Consider the following 22,420-nt stretch of genomic DNA (forward strand, 5'->3'; position numbering starts at 1 on the left):
GAAAAGGAAAGCCAGCAACTAGTTACCCGTATTATTTGAATGCATTTTTTCCCAAAGATATTAATATAGTAGCTGTTTAAAGTATCTTTATCTTCCATTATTACACTCATTGAGGTTTTCATATTGATCAATAAGATAAACTCTGAATTAAGCTGCGTTTTTTTTTTTTTCTTTTAAACCACCTTTAAAAAAATCTTTTTATGATTTAGTGCTCTTTTTGAATTTCTGGTTTCTCACAGTGTGTCAGACTGATTTCATACTCTGAATATTCATTTGTAACTAACAACCCTGAATCTAGATAACACTGGTTTAGATGGCCAGTATCCTGACCATCTGCTTTACAGAGGTCACTTAACTTTCATCAGAGTAAACTCCTGAGTATATATTTTAATGATGATAATTTTTTACCTTCAGAATTAGAGTTGTTCGATTGTTCCAAAAATAACAAATGGTGCTCCTTGTGATAAGATGCTTGGGCTTAGAGTAATAACAAAATAGTTCCTGTGCTTTAGGGAACTTATTGGCCTGGTGAGGGGAGAGAATCTCATTTGCACGTGTGCCAATTTTCAATAAAAGGTTATAAGACATTCAAATAAACTTATACGTATGGCCCATTCACAGGATGAAAACTCAGTAGAAACTGCCCAAGAGGGGCCCAGACACTGTACTTACTATGCAATGACCTTAAATAACCTATTAAAATTATGTTTGAAGGACTGAAGGAAGTCCAGTATGAACAATTAAAGGAAATTATGGCAACCATATCTCACTTAATAGAAAATATTAATAAAAAGATAGAAATTGGTACTTCCCTAGTGGTACTTCCCTAGTGGCTAAGACTCCATCCTTCCAATCCAGGGGGCCTGGGTTTGATCTCTGGTCAGGAAACTTGAGTCCTGCATGCTACAACAAAGAGTTTGCATGCCACAACTGCGGCCTGGCACAGCCAAATAAATAAATAAATATATTTTTTTAAAGATAGAAATGATTTTTTTAAGCAAATAAAAATTCTAGAGATGAAAGTACAGTGCCCATAATGGTAAAATGAACTGAGGAATTCAATAATAGATTTGAGTGGCAGAAGAAACAATCAGCAAATTTGAAGATATATCAATCGAGGTTATCCAAAGTGAAGAACAGAAAGAAAACTGAAGAAGAATGACCAGAGCCTTGGAGATCTTGGGGACACTCAGATGTACTGGCATACATGCTGAGAGTCCCAGAAGCAGAAGAGAAGAAAGATAAAGGAGCAGAAAGACTGTTAAAAGAAATCATGGCTGAAAACATCCCAAATGAAAACCGAAATGAAAAACCTTAATCTGCACATTCAATAAGCTTAACAAAGTCCAAGGTAGAATAAACTCAAAAAGCTCAACAGCTGCACACATCACAGTCAAAACTGTCAAAAACCAAAAAGAATCTTAAATGCAGCATGAGAAAAGGACTCATCATGTAAAAGAGATCCTCAGTAAGGTTAAGGGCTCCCACCTCATTAGATACCAAGGTGTCCAGAAGAGAATGGGATGGTATATATGAAGTGCTGAAGAATTAAAAATAAATGTCAACAAAGAATTCTGTATCCAGCAAAACTAACTTTTAAACATGAAGGAGACATTAAGACATTGAAAACAAATAAGAGAAACCAAAGCTAGCAGACCTATGCAAGAAAAAGTATGAAAGGAAGTTTTTCAAGGTGAAATGAAAGTACATTTAACAGAAACGTAAATATGTATGAAGCAAAAATAGCACTGGTTAAAGATTACTACATCAGTAAATATAAAAGACAGTATAAATGTATTCTTAGTTTTAGTAATCTTTCCCCCCCTTTTCTTATTTAAAAGAATTACATAATGCAGTAATTTTAATTCTAAGTTTACAGGTGTATCATATATACAAATATAATTTGTATGACAATAAGAAGGCAAATGGTAGAGAAAACAAAGCTATTGATTGCAGCAAATTTTCTCTATGCTTTTGCAATTAAGTTAGCATTAATCCGGGCTTCCCTGGTGGCTCAGATGGTAAAGAATCTGCCTGCAGTGCAGGAGACATGCTTACAATGCAAGAGACACATCCCTGGGCCAGGAAGATCCCCTGGAGAAGGGAATGGCTACCCACTCCAGTATTTTTGCCTGGAGAGTCCCGTGGACAGAGGAGCCTGGTAGGCTGCAGTTTATGGGATCTCAGAGTCAGACATGACTGAATGACTAGCATTAATCCATACTATAGTGTTTAAATATAAGGTGCAAATTGTAATCCCTAAGGTAACCACTAAGAAAATAGCTTTAAAAAATAGTGTATGAACCATCAAGGGAGTTAAAATGGTACACTGCAAAATATCTACTTAAAAGAAGACAATAATGGAGGAATAGAAGAACAAAAAAAGATATGAAAAGCAAAAAATAAAATGGCAGATGTAAATCTTGCTTAATGAAGAAGTGTATTTAATGTAAATGGAGTAAGCACACCAATCAAGGGCAGATATTAGTATGGTGGATAAAAAAATAAGATCAAATGTAATTTCTCTACAATAGATATTCTTTGACACAAAGACACAATGTAGACTGAAGATAAAAGGATGGAGTTATCAGACGTACTATATTTGTAATACTAGTATAATTTTAAGACAGAAATTGTTACTGGAGACAGAGGGATATTTTATAATGATAGAACAGTCAATCCATGAGAAAGTTATAACAATTCTGAACATATATGTTACCTGATAATGCAGTCCCCAAGTATATGAAGCAAAACTGTGACAATTGAAATGAGAAATTAACAATTCACCAGTAATAGTTGGAGATTTGAATACTCCACTTTCAGTAGTGGATAGAACTAGGCTTGATGAACAAGAAAGTAGAAGACTTGTATAACACTATAAACCAAACAGGTCTAATATATCTATGTAGAAGAATAGAAGATACCTATATAGAAGAATACAGTCAACAGCGGAACACGCAGCTTCTCAAGTGCATGTGTAACACTTGCCACGGTAAAGCATCTCATGTGCCAGGCCATAGAACACGCCCTGATACATGTAAAGGGACTGAAATATACCAAGTATGTTCTCCAAACACAGGTGAATGAAATGACAAGTCAACAAAAAAGGAAATTTGCGAAAATTACAAATTTGTGGAAGTTAAATAATTCACTCCTAAATAACAAATGGGATGAAGAAGAAATCAAAGAAATTAGAAAAATATTTTGAAATTAAAACAAGATCAGAACATTTAAAAACTTATTATGAAATGCCTCTAGTGGTTAGAGGGACGTTTAGAGCTGTAAACACATATTGAAAAAGAAGGTCTCAGAACTTCCCTAGTGGTCCAGTGGCTAAGCCTCAGTGCTCCCGGTGCCAGGAGGCCTGGGTTCGATCCCTGGTCAAGGAACTAGATCCCGCGTGCCACAGCTAAGATCCGGTGCAGCAAAATAAATAAAATGAATTAAAAGAAGATCTCATGTCAGTCACCTCATTTTCCATTTCAGGAAGATTGGAAAAGGAGAACAAACTAAACCCAAAACAAGCAGAGAGAAGAAAGTACTAAACATTGGATAGGAAATAAATCGAAAATAGAAAAACAGTAGAGTTCAATAAAAGCAGAATTTGGTCCTTAGGCAGATCAGTGGAAATGACAAGCCTTTAGAGAGATTGACCAAGAGAAAGAGAGACTCAGATCGTTAAATTAGTGGTAAAATAGGTATTGTACATACTGACCTTACAAAATTAAAAGTGTGATGAGGGAATAATGTGAATAATTATATGCCAACTTAGATAAAATGGAGAAATTTGTAGAAAGATGCAAGCTACCAACACTAACTTAAGAGAAAATAGAAAATTTGAATAGACCTGCGAGAGACTGAATTAGTCATCACAAAATTTCCTAAAAAGAAGAGCCCAGGGATAATGGCTTCACTGGTGAATTCAGTGAACTATTTAGAAAGAAATCAACTAATACTCATCTTTTATAAATTCTTCCAAAAAATACAAAAGAAGGATAGAATTTGCAACTCATTCTCCAAGGCCAGTATTATTATACTGTAATACCAAAACCAGATAAAGATGTTAGAAAAAAAGACAACTAAAGACCAACCTCCCTCATACATTAATGCAAAAATCCTCAACAAAATCTAGCAAACTAAATTCATGAATATATAAAATGATTATGTACCATAACCAAGTGAGTTTTACCTTAGGTACACACAGTTGGCTTAACATCCAAAAATCATTCAATGTGATAAATCATATTAATGACGGGCAGAATCCACGGACTTATTTCAAGAAATGCAGAAAAAACATTTGGGAAAATCAAGCAGCCTTTCATGATAAAGCACTCAACCAATTAGGCATAGAAGGAAAGGAACTTCCTGAACCCAATGAAGGCCATCTACGAAAAATCCACAGCTAACATCATATCTATTGGCACACAATTGAATGTTTTCCTCTAAGGTCAGGAATAAGACACTGGTGTTTGTTGTTAGTTTTTCAGCATTTTCCTGGAGTTTCTGGCTTGGGCAGTTTGGCATGAAAAATTAAAGATATCAAGATGGGGAAGAAATAAACCATCTCTAATTTTGGTGACATGATCTTGTATATAGAAAATCTTAAGGAATTCACACACACACAAAAAAAAAAACCGCTATTAAAATACTTTTGCAAAGTTGTGGAATATAAGAGCGGCATGTAAATATCCATTTATTTTATACAATAGGAGTGTTATGAACCAAAAATGAACAATTTTATTTTACAGTAGCAGCAAAAGGAATGCAGTACTTAAGTACAAATTTTTTTTAAAAAAAGTGTAAGATTGTATACTGAAAACTGTATAGAACAGTTGTTGAAATAAAGACAAATAAATGGATAAACATCCCACATTCATGGATCAGAAGATGAAATGATGATACACAGATTTGATGCCATCACTATAAAATCCCAGCTGTGATTTTTGCAGAAATAATCACATTCCAAAATTTATGTGAAAGTGCAAGAGATTCAGCATAACCAAAACATTCTTGAAAAAGAACAACAAAACTGGGGGGACTCATACTTCCTGATTTCAGAGCATAGTGCCAGCTTACAGTAGCGAAGACAGTGTGGCACCGGTGTAGGAGTAAACGCTGGTCAGTGGGGTACAAGTCCAGAAGTAAAATTGGGTGTACCTTCATCATAGAATCTCCACTCTTAAGATGAAGATATATTTACCCTTAAGAAACGAACACATAAGTCCTCAAAAAATATTTGTTCAAAGAATATTTATAGCAGCTTTGTTCATGAGAGCCCCAAACTGGAAACCACGCAAAGGCCCGTCAGTAAAGGGTGAACTCACTTAGTGTGCTCACGTGCAACAGAGCACTCACCACTCAGCGGCCAAAAAGAATGAACGCGTCAACGTGAACGGACCTCAGAAACATCATTTTGGGTAAAAACCACACACAGGAGTACATATTTTTTGAAGTTTATGGGGAGCTTTATAGTTGTTGGGAAGGGGCAGATTTATTGGAAAGATAAATGATGGAACTTAAGATTTTTTAATTTCACTGTATTTAAATTGTATAGTATTGAATAGCAGGTTGTTGCAACAATAGAGGAGGATTTCACGTTACTGCACCAAACAAATCATGATAATGTTGATAGTGTCTCTTAATTAGCCTTTAATGTACCAAGCACCTGTCTAATCGTTTTACACCTTTTATCTCATTTAATCAACATGCAAATTAAGTAGTCTTACTATTTTTGTCTTACTGATAAGGAAACTGATGCACAAGAAGTATAGTAACTTGTGAAGGTCATGTAACTTAAAAAATTATTGATTGGGTTCTTTTGTGACTGTGCTGGGTCTTTGTTGCTGCGTGGGCTTTTTCTCTAGTTGTGGCGAGTGGGGCTACTCTCTAGTTGCAGTGCAGAGGCTTCTCGTTCCAGTGGGTTCTCTTGCTGCAGAGCACAGCTCTAGGACACATGGGCTTCAGTAGATGAGGCACGTGGGCTCAGTAGTTGCGGCTCCCGGGCTCCAGAGCCCAGGCTCAATAGTTGCAACACATGGGCTTAGCTGCTTCATGGCGTGTGAGATCTTCCCAGATCGGAGATCCACCCCATGTCTCCTGCACTGGCAGGTGGATTCTTCTTCACTGAGCCACCATAGAGGCCCAGGTCATGTAGTGATCCGTCAGACGCTGCAGGGGTGATGGCTATACACTATCAGCATTGTCTTCCTCACTAATTGTACCTAGAGATCAGACTTAGAACCATAAAGCCTTACTGGTGAAAGAAAAAAAATAGAGTTTGCATAATATTAAAATATACTTAAGATTATAAGTAATGTGGTTCATTTCTAGATTCAAGTGTCATTTGTGCAGTTATTTGTATCGCTAATGCAGCTGGACTTGGGGATATTCTCTAACTCCTTCTAGGCACGATTTTGTGATACACGTTCTCCTCCACAGTCTCCTATATTCTCACGTACACATTTTAAATTGCATACAGGCAGAGTTCTGTTCCTCCACTATGACAAGTTCTAGCTTTGAAGAGGTTCTCTGAAAACGCTGCTTTTATCTTTCTTCTGCAGCAATGAACTTTAATGTTGGAGTGTTGTAAGTTCTCACATAATAAGGCTTAGATTTTTGTTTGGTTTGGCAGTAGACTTCTGTTTAAAATTCTTTTAATCTGTTCATTCCGTGCTTTTTCATATTCATTCTGATGGCTGATGGCTCTGTGAAGAATTTTATGTGAATTTATCACACTAATAAAACTTTTATTTGTGACTCTTCCTCCATCCCAACTTGCTAAAAGTGGGCTTTTCAGCAGATTGTTGGATTTTTGTCTTTTTCGGTTTCCTTTCTTTTTTTTTTACCCCCCTCCCCCGGAGGAAATAAGACACAATTCATATGCTAGATCTAAAGTTTCATTAAAATTGCTTATGCCCTGTCTCAGGCATTTTAAGTGGGCCATCTGTCTAAACATCTCTCTCCTGTTTTTTTCTGATCATTTCCTCGACTTATTCATGAGCCATGGGAGGGCTCCTTTGTAGTCTCCATGTAACTGGTTCTGTCTACCCCCACTGAATACATCTATGTGCTTGCATAACATATCTTTTCACCGTGCTGGAAATTCTCTGAACTTGGTGCAGATGAATGGCCCACTTTTCTGAAGGCCTTTTTCTTCCTGCAAAGACTTGTATGCAGAAGCTGACCTCCGAGGCCGCGGAATGCTGCATATTATTCTTGATCATTTTACAGACCACCCACTGTGAAAGTTATGATGAAGGGTCGCGTAATGATTCTTTGAGCACTAACATTGTTTTAACTCAGTGTTTCAGTCCTAAATAGGTAATGGCACAATGGCAAACCAGCGTTTCTGAGTGTGTGATAGTATGGTTTTGAGATGCTTATGATCCTTGATAACAAAAGATGCTACTCGTTATGTTTACACGAAGCCTGCTGTAACAAATGACATGCAGTACTAACATGCTTGACTTAGTATTACTTGCACCTTTTTGAGTAAAAAGTATTCCAGTAAATTTAAATGTTGTACCATTAACATTTGTGACGGTCGGCTGACAGCTTTTACCATAAAATGTAGGATAATTTAGTTTTATTGAGCATACGCATTCTTACTAGCAGATGAGAATGAAAGTGGACAGGTCTGGGTAAGAGCTGTTATTTGATTTGCTTTGTGAGTAGCTGTTTATATGAATTCCTTTTTACTGTTTTGTGTGTTTGTTTTTGAAGTAGTAGCTTAAATGATATCAGCTTTCCAGTTACCTAATAAGTCACCCAGATGAAATTTTTCATCAAATGGCAATCTCTTTCACCAGACATATAGATCAGGAAAGGAGACTGTTTTCTGCGTATCATTATTGTGATGACTTGAGTAAAGCTCTAAGACTCTGCCCTGCTCCACCTTTTCAGAGAACTGTTCATAAAGTCCTCTTTCAGACTGTTTTGAATTTCATGAAGAAATATAATTTTTTTTTCTAAAATTTAAAATATAACTTTTTCAGTGATTATTACCATTATGAACATGTTTGTGCTGGTGGAGTTAATATCAGTATTTTATTTTGAAGTAATTATTGTTAATGTGGTTTCAATAATTTTGCGTAAATAGAACACATATGCTTTCAGGTTGGTATGTATTACTATCTTTATAGTTTATACTTTATAGTTACAGATTATTTCCATTGCAGAACTTATTGATATTTACATTGGGCCTGTATGCTCCCAAACCCATCCATTTTATTTAAAACCAAAACAAAACTATTTTAAAACTTACTCAGAGCCAGAAGGAATCTTAACAAATTTTGTTTGTAGAAGAGTGAACTCCTGTAAAGAGATTCCACTGTTTGACCCTGTGTTCTTAGTGTCTCAAGGTCTTGCTTTCACAGAGGAGCCTCTTTGCTACATTGTTAGAGAACTGCTGCTTCAGGCGTCGTACGTGAGCTCAGCAGCAGCAGCAGCCTCCCCTGTCACCTCACTGTCCCTGCTCTGATCCTTCGTACGTGAGCTCAGCAGCAGCAGCAGCCTCCCCTGTCACCTCACTGTCCCTGCTCTGATCCTTATTTTAAAGCGTGGAAGTTTTGGCTCCAAAGGATCAGATGAGTTCCCTGTAACAATGCTAGTAGGATGAACATGCTGAGATGAGACCCTCAGCCTTTTAACTCAAAGAGCCTCTGCACGCTCTGCAGGTCCCTCTCGGGGCAGGTTCCAACATGTATGAAACATGTGGATCCAAAGAAAACAACAGAAAAATAAATAGCAGTTAGATTCTGAAGAGCAGCAACGACATCTCGCCACCATCCATAAGGTTGCTTTCCGTGGAAGACGTGTCCTGCTTTTGAAGAGGATGCCAGGATGAGCAGCTTCCCAAGATGCCTCTGGAAACAGAGGCACCACATTTACTGGAAAGAGTTACTGGGCCTCTGCATTGTGAAAAATTTTAAGCATAAAAAATACTTTGGCCACCTGATGCCAAGAACTGACTCATTGGAAAAGACCCTGGTGCTGGGAAAGATTGAAGGTGGGAGAAGGGGACGACGGAGGATGAGGTGGTTGGATGGCATCGCCAACATGATGGACATGAGTTTGAGCAAGCTCCAGGAGCTGGTGATGGACAGGGAAGCCTGGCGGGCTGCAGTCCATGGGGTCGCAAAGAGTCAGACACGAATTCTGACTCTTTGCGACCCCATGGACTGCAGCCCGCCAGGCTTCTCTGCCCATGGGGATTCTCCAGGCAAGAAGACTGGAGTGGGTTGCCATTTCCTTCTCCATAGGCCTAGAGGTGGGATAATATGAAATATTTATTATGAAACATTTCTAATAATAAAATGAACACTTGCCTGCATTATTTAATTTTATCCTCAACACACTGTGACCCAGACACTATTACTGTCTCAATTTTATACATAAGGAAACAGACTTTTCTGGAGGTCACAGCTGATTAATGACAGAGCTGGGTTTTCTTCTGTCTTCTCGAGTCACTGGATCCAGAGTTTGTAACCACTGTGGTTAGTTCTCCTGCTCGTGTCAGCTTAGCTCAGTTTGTTTTGTGAAGCAATTTAAGGCCTTGCCCCAGTCAGATATACAAGTCGGGGAATAGTCAAAAATAAATACAGTGTGGGGCCTTCTTTTATTTTAAGGAACTTGACTGATAGTTGGTTGATTAAGGTTTGAGTGTGTGTGCTAAGTTGTTTCAGTCGTGTCCGACTCTTTGTGACCCAATGGACTGCAGCCCTCCAGACTCCTCTGACCATGGGATTTTCCAGGCAAGAATGCTCAAGTGGGTTGCCATGCCCTCTTCCAGGGGATCTTCCTGACCGAGGGGTCGAACCCGTGTGCCTTGCATCTCCTGCATTGGCAGGTGGGTTCTTTACCACTAGCTGCGTTGAAGTTTGTCTTGATGTAAAGTAGAAAACTACACAACAGTCCTGAGCAGGACAGTGATCCAGTTATGGCAGATAGCAGGTTCCAGAAAGCTAGGTTGCATAGTAGTCTGTCATTGTGATACTCCTTGGTGGGGGGGGACGGATGGGGGTGTTGACCTCATTTGAAGGTGAGCACCGTGAGGTCACCCCCGTAGTCTCAGGCAGCCAAGTGGAGCCTGGGAGCTCGAGTTTCTCCTTTGGCAGCTGGTGCTGTGTCCCTGGGGAGATGGGCTTGGCACCTAGTGGGTGCTCCTCTGATTCGTGCTCACCTCCACCGTTGGCCCTCCTGCCCCAGCCTGCACTGCGGTTTGGGGATAGAAAAGTAAGGCATGATCTTGGGCTTTTAGAAGCTCACAGGCCAGTGGGTGAGACAGGCATAAACAAGTGCCCAGTGGAAAAGATGCCCGGAGGCCAAGATGGGTCGCAGAGTGCCCCTCCTCCTGCTGCTCCTCCCGCTCCTCCTGGCTGCCATATGCCTCCATGTGCCTTCTCTCTCTTCCTCCTCCCCTGTGGGACCCTGTTGTTCTTTCAAGTTCTCATGCGTGAAGCTCTATCCTCTCAAACAGCCCTCTTCAAATGGCCAAAAAATAGTTTTCCAGACCTACAGTGTGCATTATTCTTGATTTGTTGATGCATTTTTAAAAACTTTTCTTTAACTTTCATCTGTGTAGTGTTAAAAACATTTCCTTCATCTCCAAAAAAATAATTCAGTAAAGAGTGTGCTGAATACAAATATTCACCTAAACTATTAATCATCCTCCGTTAGACATTGTGACTAGAGATGATTTGATTCTAGTCACAGTTTTTGTGGCTTTTTTTTTTTTTTTTAATTGACTACACAGAGACTCCTTTGAAATTCAGAGGATGTTAAAGTATTGGCCTGCAACATATTTTTAGAACTAAAACTTAAGGCAGAGTCTGGATACTACATGCTTAGTGCTTAGTCAGTATAAATAATGCAAATATGCCTTATTTAAATGAGGTTAATTCAGAAATCATTAAAATTTTGTTAGCTTAAAAAATTGGGAGAAACATTTGTATTCTGAAATGTTTGTTTGTCTTAGGCTGCTTGTCCCAATTTTTCTGGAGTGTGTACCATTCATCATCACAAGAAAAGACCTGTGTGCTAAAATTAGCATCATTGATGTTGTTTTCTCACCCAGACAAACAAACAAACGAAAAACTGAAACCAAATACATGGACAAAAGGCAGCTTTTGAAAATGATAGCTATGTTTTATTACCTTGATTGTGGTGAGATAACATGAGTGAATGAATATGTCCAAACTCATCAAATACATGTGCAGTTTTTTGCATACAAATTTAACTCAAGCTGGAGAAAGGAAAAAATTAGTATTATAAGGTTTTAAAAATAGTCTTGATAAGTAACCAAATACTGAAAACAAAATAATGCTTAAAGAAGGTTAAATTTTGAAGGAATGTAAAAATTAGGCAACTCAGATTCATAGAATAGATGATGGTACCACAATTTCCGCAGAATGACTGTTGTTGTCTTTGGAGTGTTTTTGTGTGCTAGTTTTTGCTTTTCATCTGTCTAGTTTGCATTTTGGAGAAGGCAATAGCACCCCACTCCAGTACTCTTGCCTGGAAAATCCCATGGCTGGAGGAGCCTGGTGGGCTGCAGTCCATGGGGTCACTGAGGGTTGGACACAACTGAGCGACTTCACTTTCACTTTTCACTTCCATGCATTGGAGAAGGAAATGGCAACCCACTCCAGTGTTCTTGCCTGGAGAATCCCAGGGACGGGGGAGCCTGGTGGGCTGCTGTCTATGGGGTCACACAGAGTCGGACACGACTGAGGTGACTTAGCAGCAGCAGTTTGCATTGTAAGCCTTTTTTCCAAGAATAGAACCTTTTGAAATGTTCTGGAATACAGTGTTTGGCAGTTTTACTCTGCACACTTAATGTCAAAGGAAAATCAGTTTACTCAGAATAATATAAAATTATTAACTCTATCTTTTTTTTCAACTTCAGAGTGCCTATTGTAAAACCACAAGTGGCTAGCTGGGAGCTCTCAGTGAAACTGCATGACGAAATTCATACTGTCGTAGTATCCAGCAGTGGGCCAACATTCTCCGTGAGTTTTATTTTTTTTTAATTTTTGACTATCTTGAAATTATCTATGAATATTTACAACAATTTTAGCACATTCCACGAGTCTCATCTTTTGCATCTACAACATAGGTGTGTTTCTGTTTTCATCTTCTTTAGGAAGCTGAATGGAAATGAAATTTTTGTCTCTTATGTTAATGAGGAAATGTATGCCCAGACTTAGCCACATTCTAAATCCACTTCCTGTTACCTGATTTATTTTTCTGTTGTTACTGAGAAGGAATACTTCCGCCTTTGTTATAGAGAAGAGCATCTTTAACCATAATTCCAAATATATGATAGATCTGTTTCTTTTAAGACAAGTAACTTGAAGCCTCATGTAACATTTTCTTGAGATTTCATGTTGTTGGACATGCTTTATGCTGAATTTACCTTACAGTGACATTCTTTTTGTTTAGAAGTCTTTAACCCCTTGAGTCATACCCATGAGAGAACTGCTTTAGTTTCAGTCTGGTCTGAACTGAACACTGTTCCAGAAGATTTATACCATGGTATGAATGACATGTTTCGATCCTGTGATTTAAATTGCCAGAAAAATACCATAAAGAGTTACTATTTTATTATTTATTTATTTAGGCCACATGGCTTGTGGGATATTAGTTCCCTGACCTTGGATTGAATCTGGGCCCTGGCAGTGAAAGTGCTAAGTCCTAATCCCTGGACCGCCAGGGAATTCCCAGGAGTAACTATTTTAACTTGGGTCCTTTTTAACTTTCAGCATGAACCGCAGAAGCTGCTACATAGTTACATGGTTAGTATAATGAATGTTATATGTTGATTATATATATTATATGTGTTAGTATAATGAATGTTGTATGTTGATTATACATATTATATATGTTAGTATAGTGAATGTTGGGCTTCCCAGGTGGTGCTGGTGTTAGAGAACCTGCCTACCAATGCAGGCGACTTGAGAGATGCAGGTTCAATCCCTGGGTTGGGAAGTTCCCCTGGAGGAGTGCATGGCAACCCATTGAAGTATTCTTGCCTGGAGAATTCCATGGACAGAGGAGCCTGGCGGGTGGCAGTCCATAGGGTCACAGAGAGTTGGACATGACCGAAATGACTTAGCACGCATGCACATAATGAATATTAATGTATATTTCTCTTCTCATGGCTAAGTTGCACTGAGATGTCATTTTACTGGGTGGGGGAGGAAATGACTTTTCATCAAAAAATGTAAACCAGATATGAAAATCAAAATAATGTAATTTCATTGAAAACAGTCCTTGGAGAGGCTTGAGATATATGGTAGATTCTTATCCCAGGTGGAAAAATAGTTCAAGTAAGAATTAATGAGAATTCATTTAATCAGCAAATACTTACTGCATGCCTACTGTGTACTAGATAAGTGTAAGGCTGTTACACTGGAGAAGGTGACATTTTTATGTGATAGTCACAAGTAAATGAGATTAATTCCTGAGTTAAGGTTGGTCTCCTTGGTTGTCTTTCTTTTTCTTTTTTTTTAATTGGAATATAATTATTTTGCAGTGTTATGTTAGTATTCTTGCTTGTCTTTAAATTTTGTGATTCATCTATATGCCAGAATTGCTAAAGCATTTGTTACTAAAAGATATTTCACTCAACTGTCTTAAAACAAAAACTGTGATGGAATTAAACCATGTTCTTGTATTTTGTGATGAACTTATATGATTCTTTATATTTCTCCTTTCTATATGATCATTTGAAAAATAACTCTGTAAGTGGACACTTAACTATGCATCAAATTGAGTAGCAAATTATATGTGTTGAATATTAAAAGATAATGTAGTATAGTATTTTCCTAGGGGAAGGTTAGCTTTGCAAAAATGTAGACCTTAGCATAATTTTCAGTTCTGTACTGAGTCACCACTGAAGTGTTACTGTTAATCTGATACAGTGTTTTTCTAAGCGGTGCCTTGCCTTAATAAGAAAACTGCCCAGCTTATGTCTATGAGTTGTTATTTCTCTATGCTTGTTTCAGATTCCATGTTGGAAAGCTATAGATCATTGGCACAGTTCAAGTGATATCTGTCGAGTTTTCGTTGTAGAATTATCCCATTTTACTTTTCAGCTCATGATGTGTTTAAAAAACCCATCAAAATTAATACATTAAAAATTTCCCTGGAAAACATCCACCTTGATATATAGTACAAAAACTACTTCCTGTATGTATTGGCTTAGCTACTATCAGAAGCATCAGGCATAATAAAAATTGAGCATTCCTGATAGTATATCCCTTTTTCCTGACCATATTTGGATTGAGCTTCATTTAGCATCAGTGTTATGAAAGGAGACAAGTTGAATAGTGTGCAGTAAGTAAAGGCTTTCATTGGTATTAGATTTTAATAGAGGGGAACTCCTGCTTTTAGAGTCTCAGAAGGGAGAGTTGTGACCATTTACTTGTTTTTCTAGATCACCCTCTGCCACATCAGTAGGAAATTAGCCAAGAGGTGACAGTCTAGGTTAATGACCCAAGAGGTAATACATATTTGTTTTCCTTACAGTAATGTGTTCGTGTTTTCTGAAAGTCTTTTATTTAATTAAAAAATTTTTTTAAATAATAAGATATTCAAATGAGGAAAATATAGCAAATTTACAAATCTCTATGTAGGTCGCCTATTAAAAAAAAGAAAAAAGTAGTAGATACAGCTAAATCTCTTCTTTACATCATCCCATTCTGCTCTCTTCTTCTCTAGAGATGACATCATTCGTGAAGGTACCATGTGTCTTTCTTGTACATGTTGTTACAGTTTCAGTGTGCCATAATAATAATGAAATATTTCATGTACCATAATAATGATGAAAAAGAAAGATGTGAAAAATATATATATCAATACTTAATGATATCATTTATGTAAGATTTTAAAATGCACAAAGCAAAAACAATTCCATTTACAATAGCATCAAAAAGAGTAAGATACTTATTAATAAACTTAAACATAGAGGACAAAGACTTGCACACTGGAAAATATAAAATGTTGCTGAAATAAATTAAAGAGGACACAAATAAATGGAAAGCCATCTCATGTTCATGGATTTGAAGACTTAATGTATGCTATAATGTCAATATACTCAAAGCATATAGATTCAATGTCATCCCTATCAAAATCCCAACAGAATTTTTGCAGAAATAGAAAAAAATCCAGAAATTCATATGGAATCTCAGGGATCCCCCAATAGTTAAAACAATGTTGAAAAAAGAAGAACAAAAGTTGGAGAACTCGCACACTTCCTGATATCAGATTTTATTTTAAAACTACAGTAATCAAAACAGCATGAACACCAGTAAGACAGCACACAGACCAAGAGAATAGAGAGCCCAGAAATAAACCCGTGGATAAGTGATCGAGTGATTTTTGACAGGAGTGCTAAGATCATTCCATAAGGAAAGGACAGTCTTTTAACAAATAGTACTGAGAAAAATTGGATATCCACATGCCAAAGAATGAAATTGGACCTTTTACCTTACTCCTTATGCAAAAGGAGTTCAAAATGTATTAAAGACCTAAATGAAAAAACTAGGACTTCAAACTCTTAGGAAAAAATAGTCATTACATTGGACTTGATAATTTCTTGGTTATGACATCTGAAACATAGGCAACAAAAGAAAAATAGGTAAGTTAGAGTGCGTCAGCATTTATAACTTTTGTGCATCAAAATCAGCGAACGGAAAGGCAGTGCACGGAATGAGAGAAAATATTTGCATATGCAGGATACATTTGCATATTACTCAGAAGGCAATGGCACCGCACTCCCGTACTCTTGCCTGGAAAATCCCATGGACAGAGGAGCCTGGTGGGCTGCAGTCCATGGGGTCGCTACAAGTCGAACACGACTGAGCGACTTCACTTTCACTTTTCACTTTCATGCATTGGAGGAGGAAATGGCAACCCACTCCAGAATTCTTGCCTGGAGAATCCCAGGGATGGGGGAGCCTGGTGGGCTGCCGTCTATGGGGTCGCACAGAGTCGGACATGACTGAAGTGACTTAGTAGTAGCAGCAGCAGAATATATAGACTAACTTACAGATGCAATCTATTTTAAACATGGGCAAAGGACTTATTACAAAGTTAAAAATATCTACATTAGTAGATAAATAAAAGAATTATTAAGAAAGAAACTATTAGCAGGCAGTATAACGGAGTGATTTGGACACTATGTTGTGATTTGGTGTTAAGAGCTATCTGCTCTTAGGAAATTAATTCCTCTAAATTTCAGTTTCCTCCTCTGTCAAATGGAGATAAAGTATAATGTCTTTCAATTGGATAGAGTGAAATGATATATTTAAAGAGCTTGGAATGTTGTCCAGAACAAATTAAATGTTGGTTGTTAGTAGTGCTAAAAGTACTGCAATAAAAATCTAAATTATTACCAAAAATAAAGTGAAATAAATGAAAATGGGCAATGAACTTGAATAGACATTTCTTTAAAGAAGATACACAGATGACCAATAAACATGTGAAAAGATGCTTGACATCACTAATCATCAAGGAAACACAAATCAGAACTATAACTGGAGGCCAATTCATAGCAGTTAGGATGGCTACTATCAAACAAAGCTCCAGAAAATAGTAAGTGTTGGCGAGTATGAATGAAACTGGAACCCTTGTGCACCGTTCATGCAGCTGCTGTGGAAAACAGTACTGTGGTTTATGTAAAAAGTTAAAAGTTGATAAGATCTGGCAATTCCACTGCTGGGTGTTTATCCCAGACGATTGAAAGCAGGATCTTGAAGAGATATTCGCACACTCATCTTTAGCAGTCTTAGTCACAATAGCCAAGAAGTGGAACCAACCCAAGGGTCCAGTGCCAAGTGAATGGATAAGCAAAGTATATACATAAAATGAAATATTATTTAACCTTTAAATGGAAGAAAGTTCTGACACATTTTATCAGACTTCATACAAATGTGATACAGACTTTGGCCCCCTCATGCGAAGAGTTGACTCATTGGAAAAGACCCTGATGCTGGGAGGGATTGGGGGCAGGAGGAGAAGGGGACGACAGAGGATGAAATGGCTGATTGCATCACTGACTCGATGGACGTGAGTTTGAGTAAACTCTGGGAGTTGGTGATGGACAGGGAGGCCTGACATGCTGCAATTTCATGGGGTTGCAAAGAGTCGGACACGACTGAGCAACTGAACTGAACTGAACTGCAAATCAGTATTTTACTGAAAAACTTTTCAGTAGGGAGGATGAAAATTTGGGGAAATAAAGCAAGCAGTGAAAAAGCAGTAAAAGATATTTTATATATCTTAGGTTTTTATTCTAATGCTGAATATGAGTCAAAATGAATAGCATCATTAAGAAGAAAAGAACCTGATACATACAAGGCTGAGATATTATTTTGGTTATTAAGGTGATAAACTCATATATGTAAAAACCAAATTTCGTTTATAGTATTTTCATGACTGCCTTCTGGATTCCCAGGATGTTTCCCATTTCTCTTTTATTCTGCATAATACAAAACTAGAAAATACTCATGTGTTGATGTTAAAGATAATGGACTTAAATTCAGAAGAATGAAGTTGGGTCCCTACCTCATATTGAATGGACTTAAATAAAGAAAAATGTCAGAGTACTCTTGACATGATGAAACTTAGCTTGGAAATTTGGGTTTCCCAAGGATGTAAAAATGAACACTGTACATGCTCTAAAAAATCTTTTTTGCCCAGTATTTCATGTTAACTACTAATAAACTGTTCCCTGGGTGGCTCAGTGGTAAAGAATCCACCTGCCAGTGCAGGAGATGCAAGAGTCATAGGTTTGATTCCTGGGTCAGGAAGATCCCCTGGTGCAGGAAATGGTAACCTACTCCAGTGTTCTTGCCTGGAAAATTCCCTGGATAAAGTAACCTGGCAGGCTACAGTCCATGGGGTTGCAAAGAGTGGGACCCAACTGAGCACACACGGCACTAATAAACTAGAAAAAAGTTGTAGTGTTCCTATTGAATTAGAGATTCTTTGTTACAGTGAATGACTGATAGAAATTTTTCTACGGACCTTGTGAAATGCTTCTTAAGAATAATCAGAATCCTTAGAGTATTGAATTTTGTCATATCAATGTAATTTTTATGTTAATGTTTATAAAGAAAAATCTAAATGATCTGAAATAACATTAAATATTAAGATCAAGAAAAAAAGCACTTTTTTTTTTAAACTTTTTTCAGTTTATTTTCCTAAATGAGATTTTTTTTTTTTTGCTTCTTATATACAGGTCAAAACTTAACTTTTTGATAGGCGTAAAACTTTGCTACAATTTTAAATTGTGGTCACAATCCTTTCTTTCTTTTAATTTCAAGTATGTTTTGTATTGATAAAATTTATACTAAAAGTTAAATGGCAAAGATTCATTTCTGGAACAGCAGCAAACTAACTATAATTGCTGAATATTATTTAAAAAATCTCTATTTACAGAATTATATGCTGTTGTATGTCAAAAATTCTGCAAAAGCCATTAAGAAACTGCCACAAATAATACAACAGGTTTAGCAAGGGTACAGGAAACAAAATATATAAAAATCAATAGTATTTCTACTCATTTTCAATGAGCACTCCAAAAATAAAATTATGAAAACAATTTCATTAACAAAAGCATCCAAAGAATAAAATACATAAGAGTAAATTTAGTAAAAGAAGTGCAATACCTATACTGTGAAATCTTCAAGCTATTGAAAATTCATGAATCTAAGTGACTTAGTTCATGAATTGAATGACTTAACATTATAAAGATGGCAGTACTTCCCAAATTGGTCTACAGATTAAACATAATTTTTATCAGAATCCAGGCTTTATTTTTGTCAGAAATTGATGTTGACATTCAAGCTAATACTAACACTCAAATAGAAACGTAAAGAATCCAGAATAGACCTTATAATTTTGAAAAAGAGAATAAAGTTGGAGAACTCACTTCTTCCTTTCAAAACTTATAAAATTGTCTTGAAATCAAGACCATGCAGTATTTGCATAAAGAAACTTACAGATCAATCAGTAGAATAGAATTGAGAATCCAGAAGTCCATAAATGTATGGTCAAGTGATTTGTGACAAAGGTCCCAAAATTATTCAGTAGGAAAAGAATAACCTTTTTAACAAGTAGTGCTGGAACAATTAGGTATCCATGTATAAGAAATATGAAGTTGGGTCCCTACCTCATATTGAATTGATATAACAAAATCCCACATGGATTAAAGATGTGACATATGAAAGATAAAGCAACAAAACTCTCAGGAGAAGACACAGGAGTACATCTTCGTGACCTCGCATGTAGCATTGGTTTCTTAGATTTGACCCAAAAGCACAAGCATCAAAAAAAATTTTTTTGATGCTTGTCAAAATTTAAAACGCTGCTTCAAAAAATACTAGCAAGAAATTGAAAGGACAAACCACAGAGTGAAAAAAATATTTTCAAATAATATATCCAGCAAAGCACTTGCATTTAAAATATGTAAAGAACAGTTAATACTAAAGACAATAATAAAACTTAATAATAATGACAATGTAGTATAAAAATAAGCAAAGAACCTAAACAGACATTTCTGAAAGAAAATATCCAGTTGTCAATAAGCAAATGCACAGGTGATCAGCATCCTTCGTCATCAGGGATATGCACGTCTAAAGCTCAATGAGATGCCACGTCACACCTACAGAATGGCTGCAGTAAGCAAGCCAGATAGTAACAGGTAGGGTTGAAGATGGAGAGAAATTGGCACCCTCACACACTGTTGGTGAGAGTGTAAAATGATGCAACCACTTTGGAAAACAAGCTGATATTTCCTCAAAAAGTTAAACACCTAGGTTATCCAGAACCTCAGTTCTATCATGAGTATTTTATCACGAATAAGTATTTTTAGACTTACTTATATGTTTGTTACTGTGGTGGATGCATTTTACCTTTCAAATAATATTTCACATAATAATTTTTCCAAGTAATAGTTGCCAGGCTGCTGCTGCTGCTAAGTCGCTTCAGTTGTGTCCGACTCTGTGCGGCCCCATAGATGGCAGCCCACCAGGCTTCCCCATCCCTGGGATTCTCCAGGCAAGAACACTGGAGTAGGCTGCCATTTCCTTCTGCATGAAAGTGAAAAGTGAAAATGAAGTTGCTCAGTGGTGTCTGACCCTTAGCAACCCCATGGACTGCAGCGTACCAGGCTCCTCTGTCCATGGAAGTTTCCAGGCAAGAGTACCAGAGTGGGGTGCCGTTGGCTAGATGTCAGCAACTAAAAGACAAATTAAATAGAAATATATATTTATTTACCCTGTCTACTAAACAATTTGGTAACATTGATATTCTTCAGCCTACTAATTCTACCTCTAGAAATTCATTCCAAGGAAGCAGCGAAAAATTGCTAATATGAACATGGTATTGTGTTGGGAAGGAAAAGATGAATTCATGGCAGAGATAGCCAGGGAAGCAGTCTCACTTACAGTAAGGAGACTTGAAAGTGATTGAGATACAGTGATAAATGCTTTAATGGAGGTCCCTTCAACTAGTTAAATCCATGAGAAAGAAAGAAGAAAGCAGTCATCTGCCTGGGGGAAAGGAAGGATGTAGGGGAAGATGCAAGTTTTCCTTGGCTGAGATGATTAATGAATAACCATTTAGAACATGATTTTTGCATAAGCCAGGACTTGAGTCTAAATCACAGCGTAAGAAGGTAAGGAAAAACATTGAGACTTGTTGGCGTGGGAAACCAAAGCTTGTGGAAAAATTAGAGACATCTTTTATAGATAATTTTGACTTTTTATTATGGGAATGTTTGCTTTCTTTATTGTTACTGATTTTCTATAAATAGTATAGTTAGAGGTTTTCTTGTCTTGTTCTAATTATATTTTTTCTGATACTTATTTTAGCCTATTCAAAGGTATCTTCATGAAACAGCTGATTACTTTGGTCTGTTCTGTAGAGTTTGTGCCTTGTCTCAAGCACTGTGTTAAACACTTGACCTGTGTTCTAAATGAGATGGTGATAAACTGCAAGGTCAATGTTATTAGCTTTAGTTGACAGAAGAGTTGGAAACTGACATTCAGAAATACTAAAGCCGAAGTCACACAGCTTAGGAACGTGGGATCCAAGATTAAACCTGTATCAGTATGATTCCAAGGCCTGTGAAATGGTACCTCTCTGCATCTGACTTTACAAAGTACTTTTGCTAAAGAAAATTCAGAGAAATAGTAGCACCAACTTGGAAAATTAGCTCTGTTAGACTATGGACACATCTTTGTTAATCTGAGGAATAATACATTTCTAGTCAGAACAGTTTTGTCACATGATAATAGGAAGTTTCTTTGTGTTAAACATTGAGGCTCAAGTCATTCCATTTAAAGGCAGCCTAGAAGGCATCACAATAGCGTGAATAAATCATAGTATTACGTAATGTACAGTTTCACAAAGTGTACAGTTAGAGATACTGGTTAAGAGTAGTTTGTCAGAAAGCGTTTTCAGTGTCTCACTACTCTTGTAGATGTTGACATGTTTTTCAAGTTGTGTTAAAGGTCAAAGTACTGAGTTTTCATGGTAATTTTACAGTCTTATCCGAGCAAGTAGTACTTTTTAGAGCAACACAAGATTTGAAATACGTAAGATATTGCATCTACAAGATTTTGTTTGTGCTTGCATTTTGTTTTAATAATGTTCATTTTGGTTGATGTAAAATTGTCTCAACTTGAGATGCCTGTGGTGGAGGGAGGGAAATGTTTTGTAATAGTCATATTATTGAAATTACCACCTTGTGTTTTTCTTCTCAAAGGAAGAATATGGTGATGAGCATAAGAATAAAAAATAATAATTACATATGGATGCATAATAAGAAATAATTATATATGCATTGTGTGAAGTTTTTCTTTCTCTAGTATAGCCAACTCTTTCCCATTTTTTCCTACCACTGTGCATTTTGTTCTAGATTTCCTGACTAAGAAAACATTCCACCAGAGTTTGTTTTGATATTTAGAGAACATTTTGAAAATGTAGTTTTAAGTGGAGCTGAGTATTTTTTATGTAACATTTTTCAAAACGATGAAGAATTAAAGGAACTTAGCATATACCAATAAATAATCTTGTGCACAAATTAACCCTTTCTTCATGTTTTCAAATGTTAATGAAAAGAATTTTTTTTTTTTAGTTTTACTAGTTTATTGCTACCAACCCATCTCCTTCCACCTTCCTCACGCATGCGTGCTCAATCACGTAACCCCATGGACTGCAGCCCGCCAGGCTCCTCTGCCCATGGACTTTTCCAGGCAAGAATACTGTAGTGGGTTGCCATTTCCTTCTCCAGGAAATCTTCAATAAGAGTTTATACCTTCAATTTACATATAATCTGGTTTTTATCTCATTTGCAGAGAGTAATGCTAAATCATGTAGGTACTAGAATTTGTATAGGGACATGGTAAGA

General features: G+C 36.9%; 1 protein-coding gene across 5 annotated transcripts in view; it reads left to right on the forward strand.

Annotated features, from left to right (window-relative positions):
• Positions 1-22,420, forward strand: part of PCCA (propionyl-CoA carboxylase subunit alpha) — a 420,685-nt gene that overhangs the window by 283,928 nt on the left and 114,337 nt on the right. For 3 of the 5 annotated variants that reach the window (XM_059892112.1, NM_001083509.1, XM_024999954.2), the window contains 2 exons: positions 11,906-12,008; positions 12,762-12,794. In XM_059892112.1, the coding sequence (XP_059748095.1) occupies positions 11,906-12,008; positions 12,762-12,794 (136 nt within the window). The remainder of the gene's footprint in view (positions 1-11,905; positions 12,009-12,761; positions 12,795-22,420) is intronic. The other 2 variants (XM_024999953.2, XM_024999955.2) reach the window with 1 other exon arrangement.

This window comes from Bos taurus, chromosome 12 (genome assembly GCF_002263795.3).
Source record: "Bos taurus isolate L1 Dominette 01449 registration number 42190680 breed Hereford chromosome 12, ARS-UCD2.0, whole genome shotgun sequence".
Classification (NCBI taxonomy): domain Eukaryota; kingdom Metazoa; phylum Chordata; class Mammalia; order Artiodactyla; family Bovidae; genus Bos; species Bos taurus.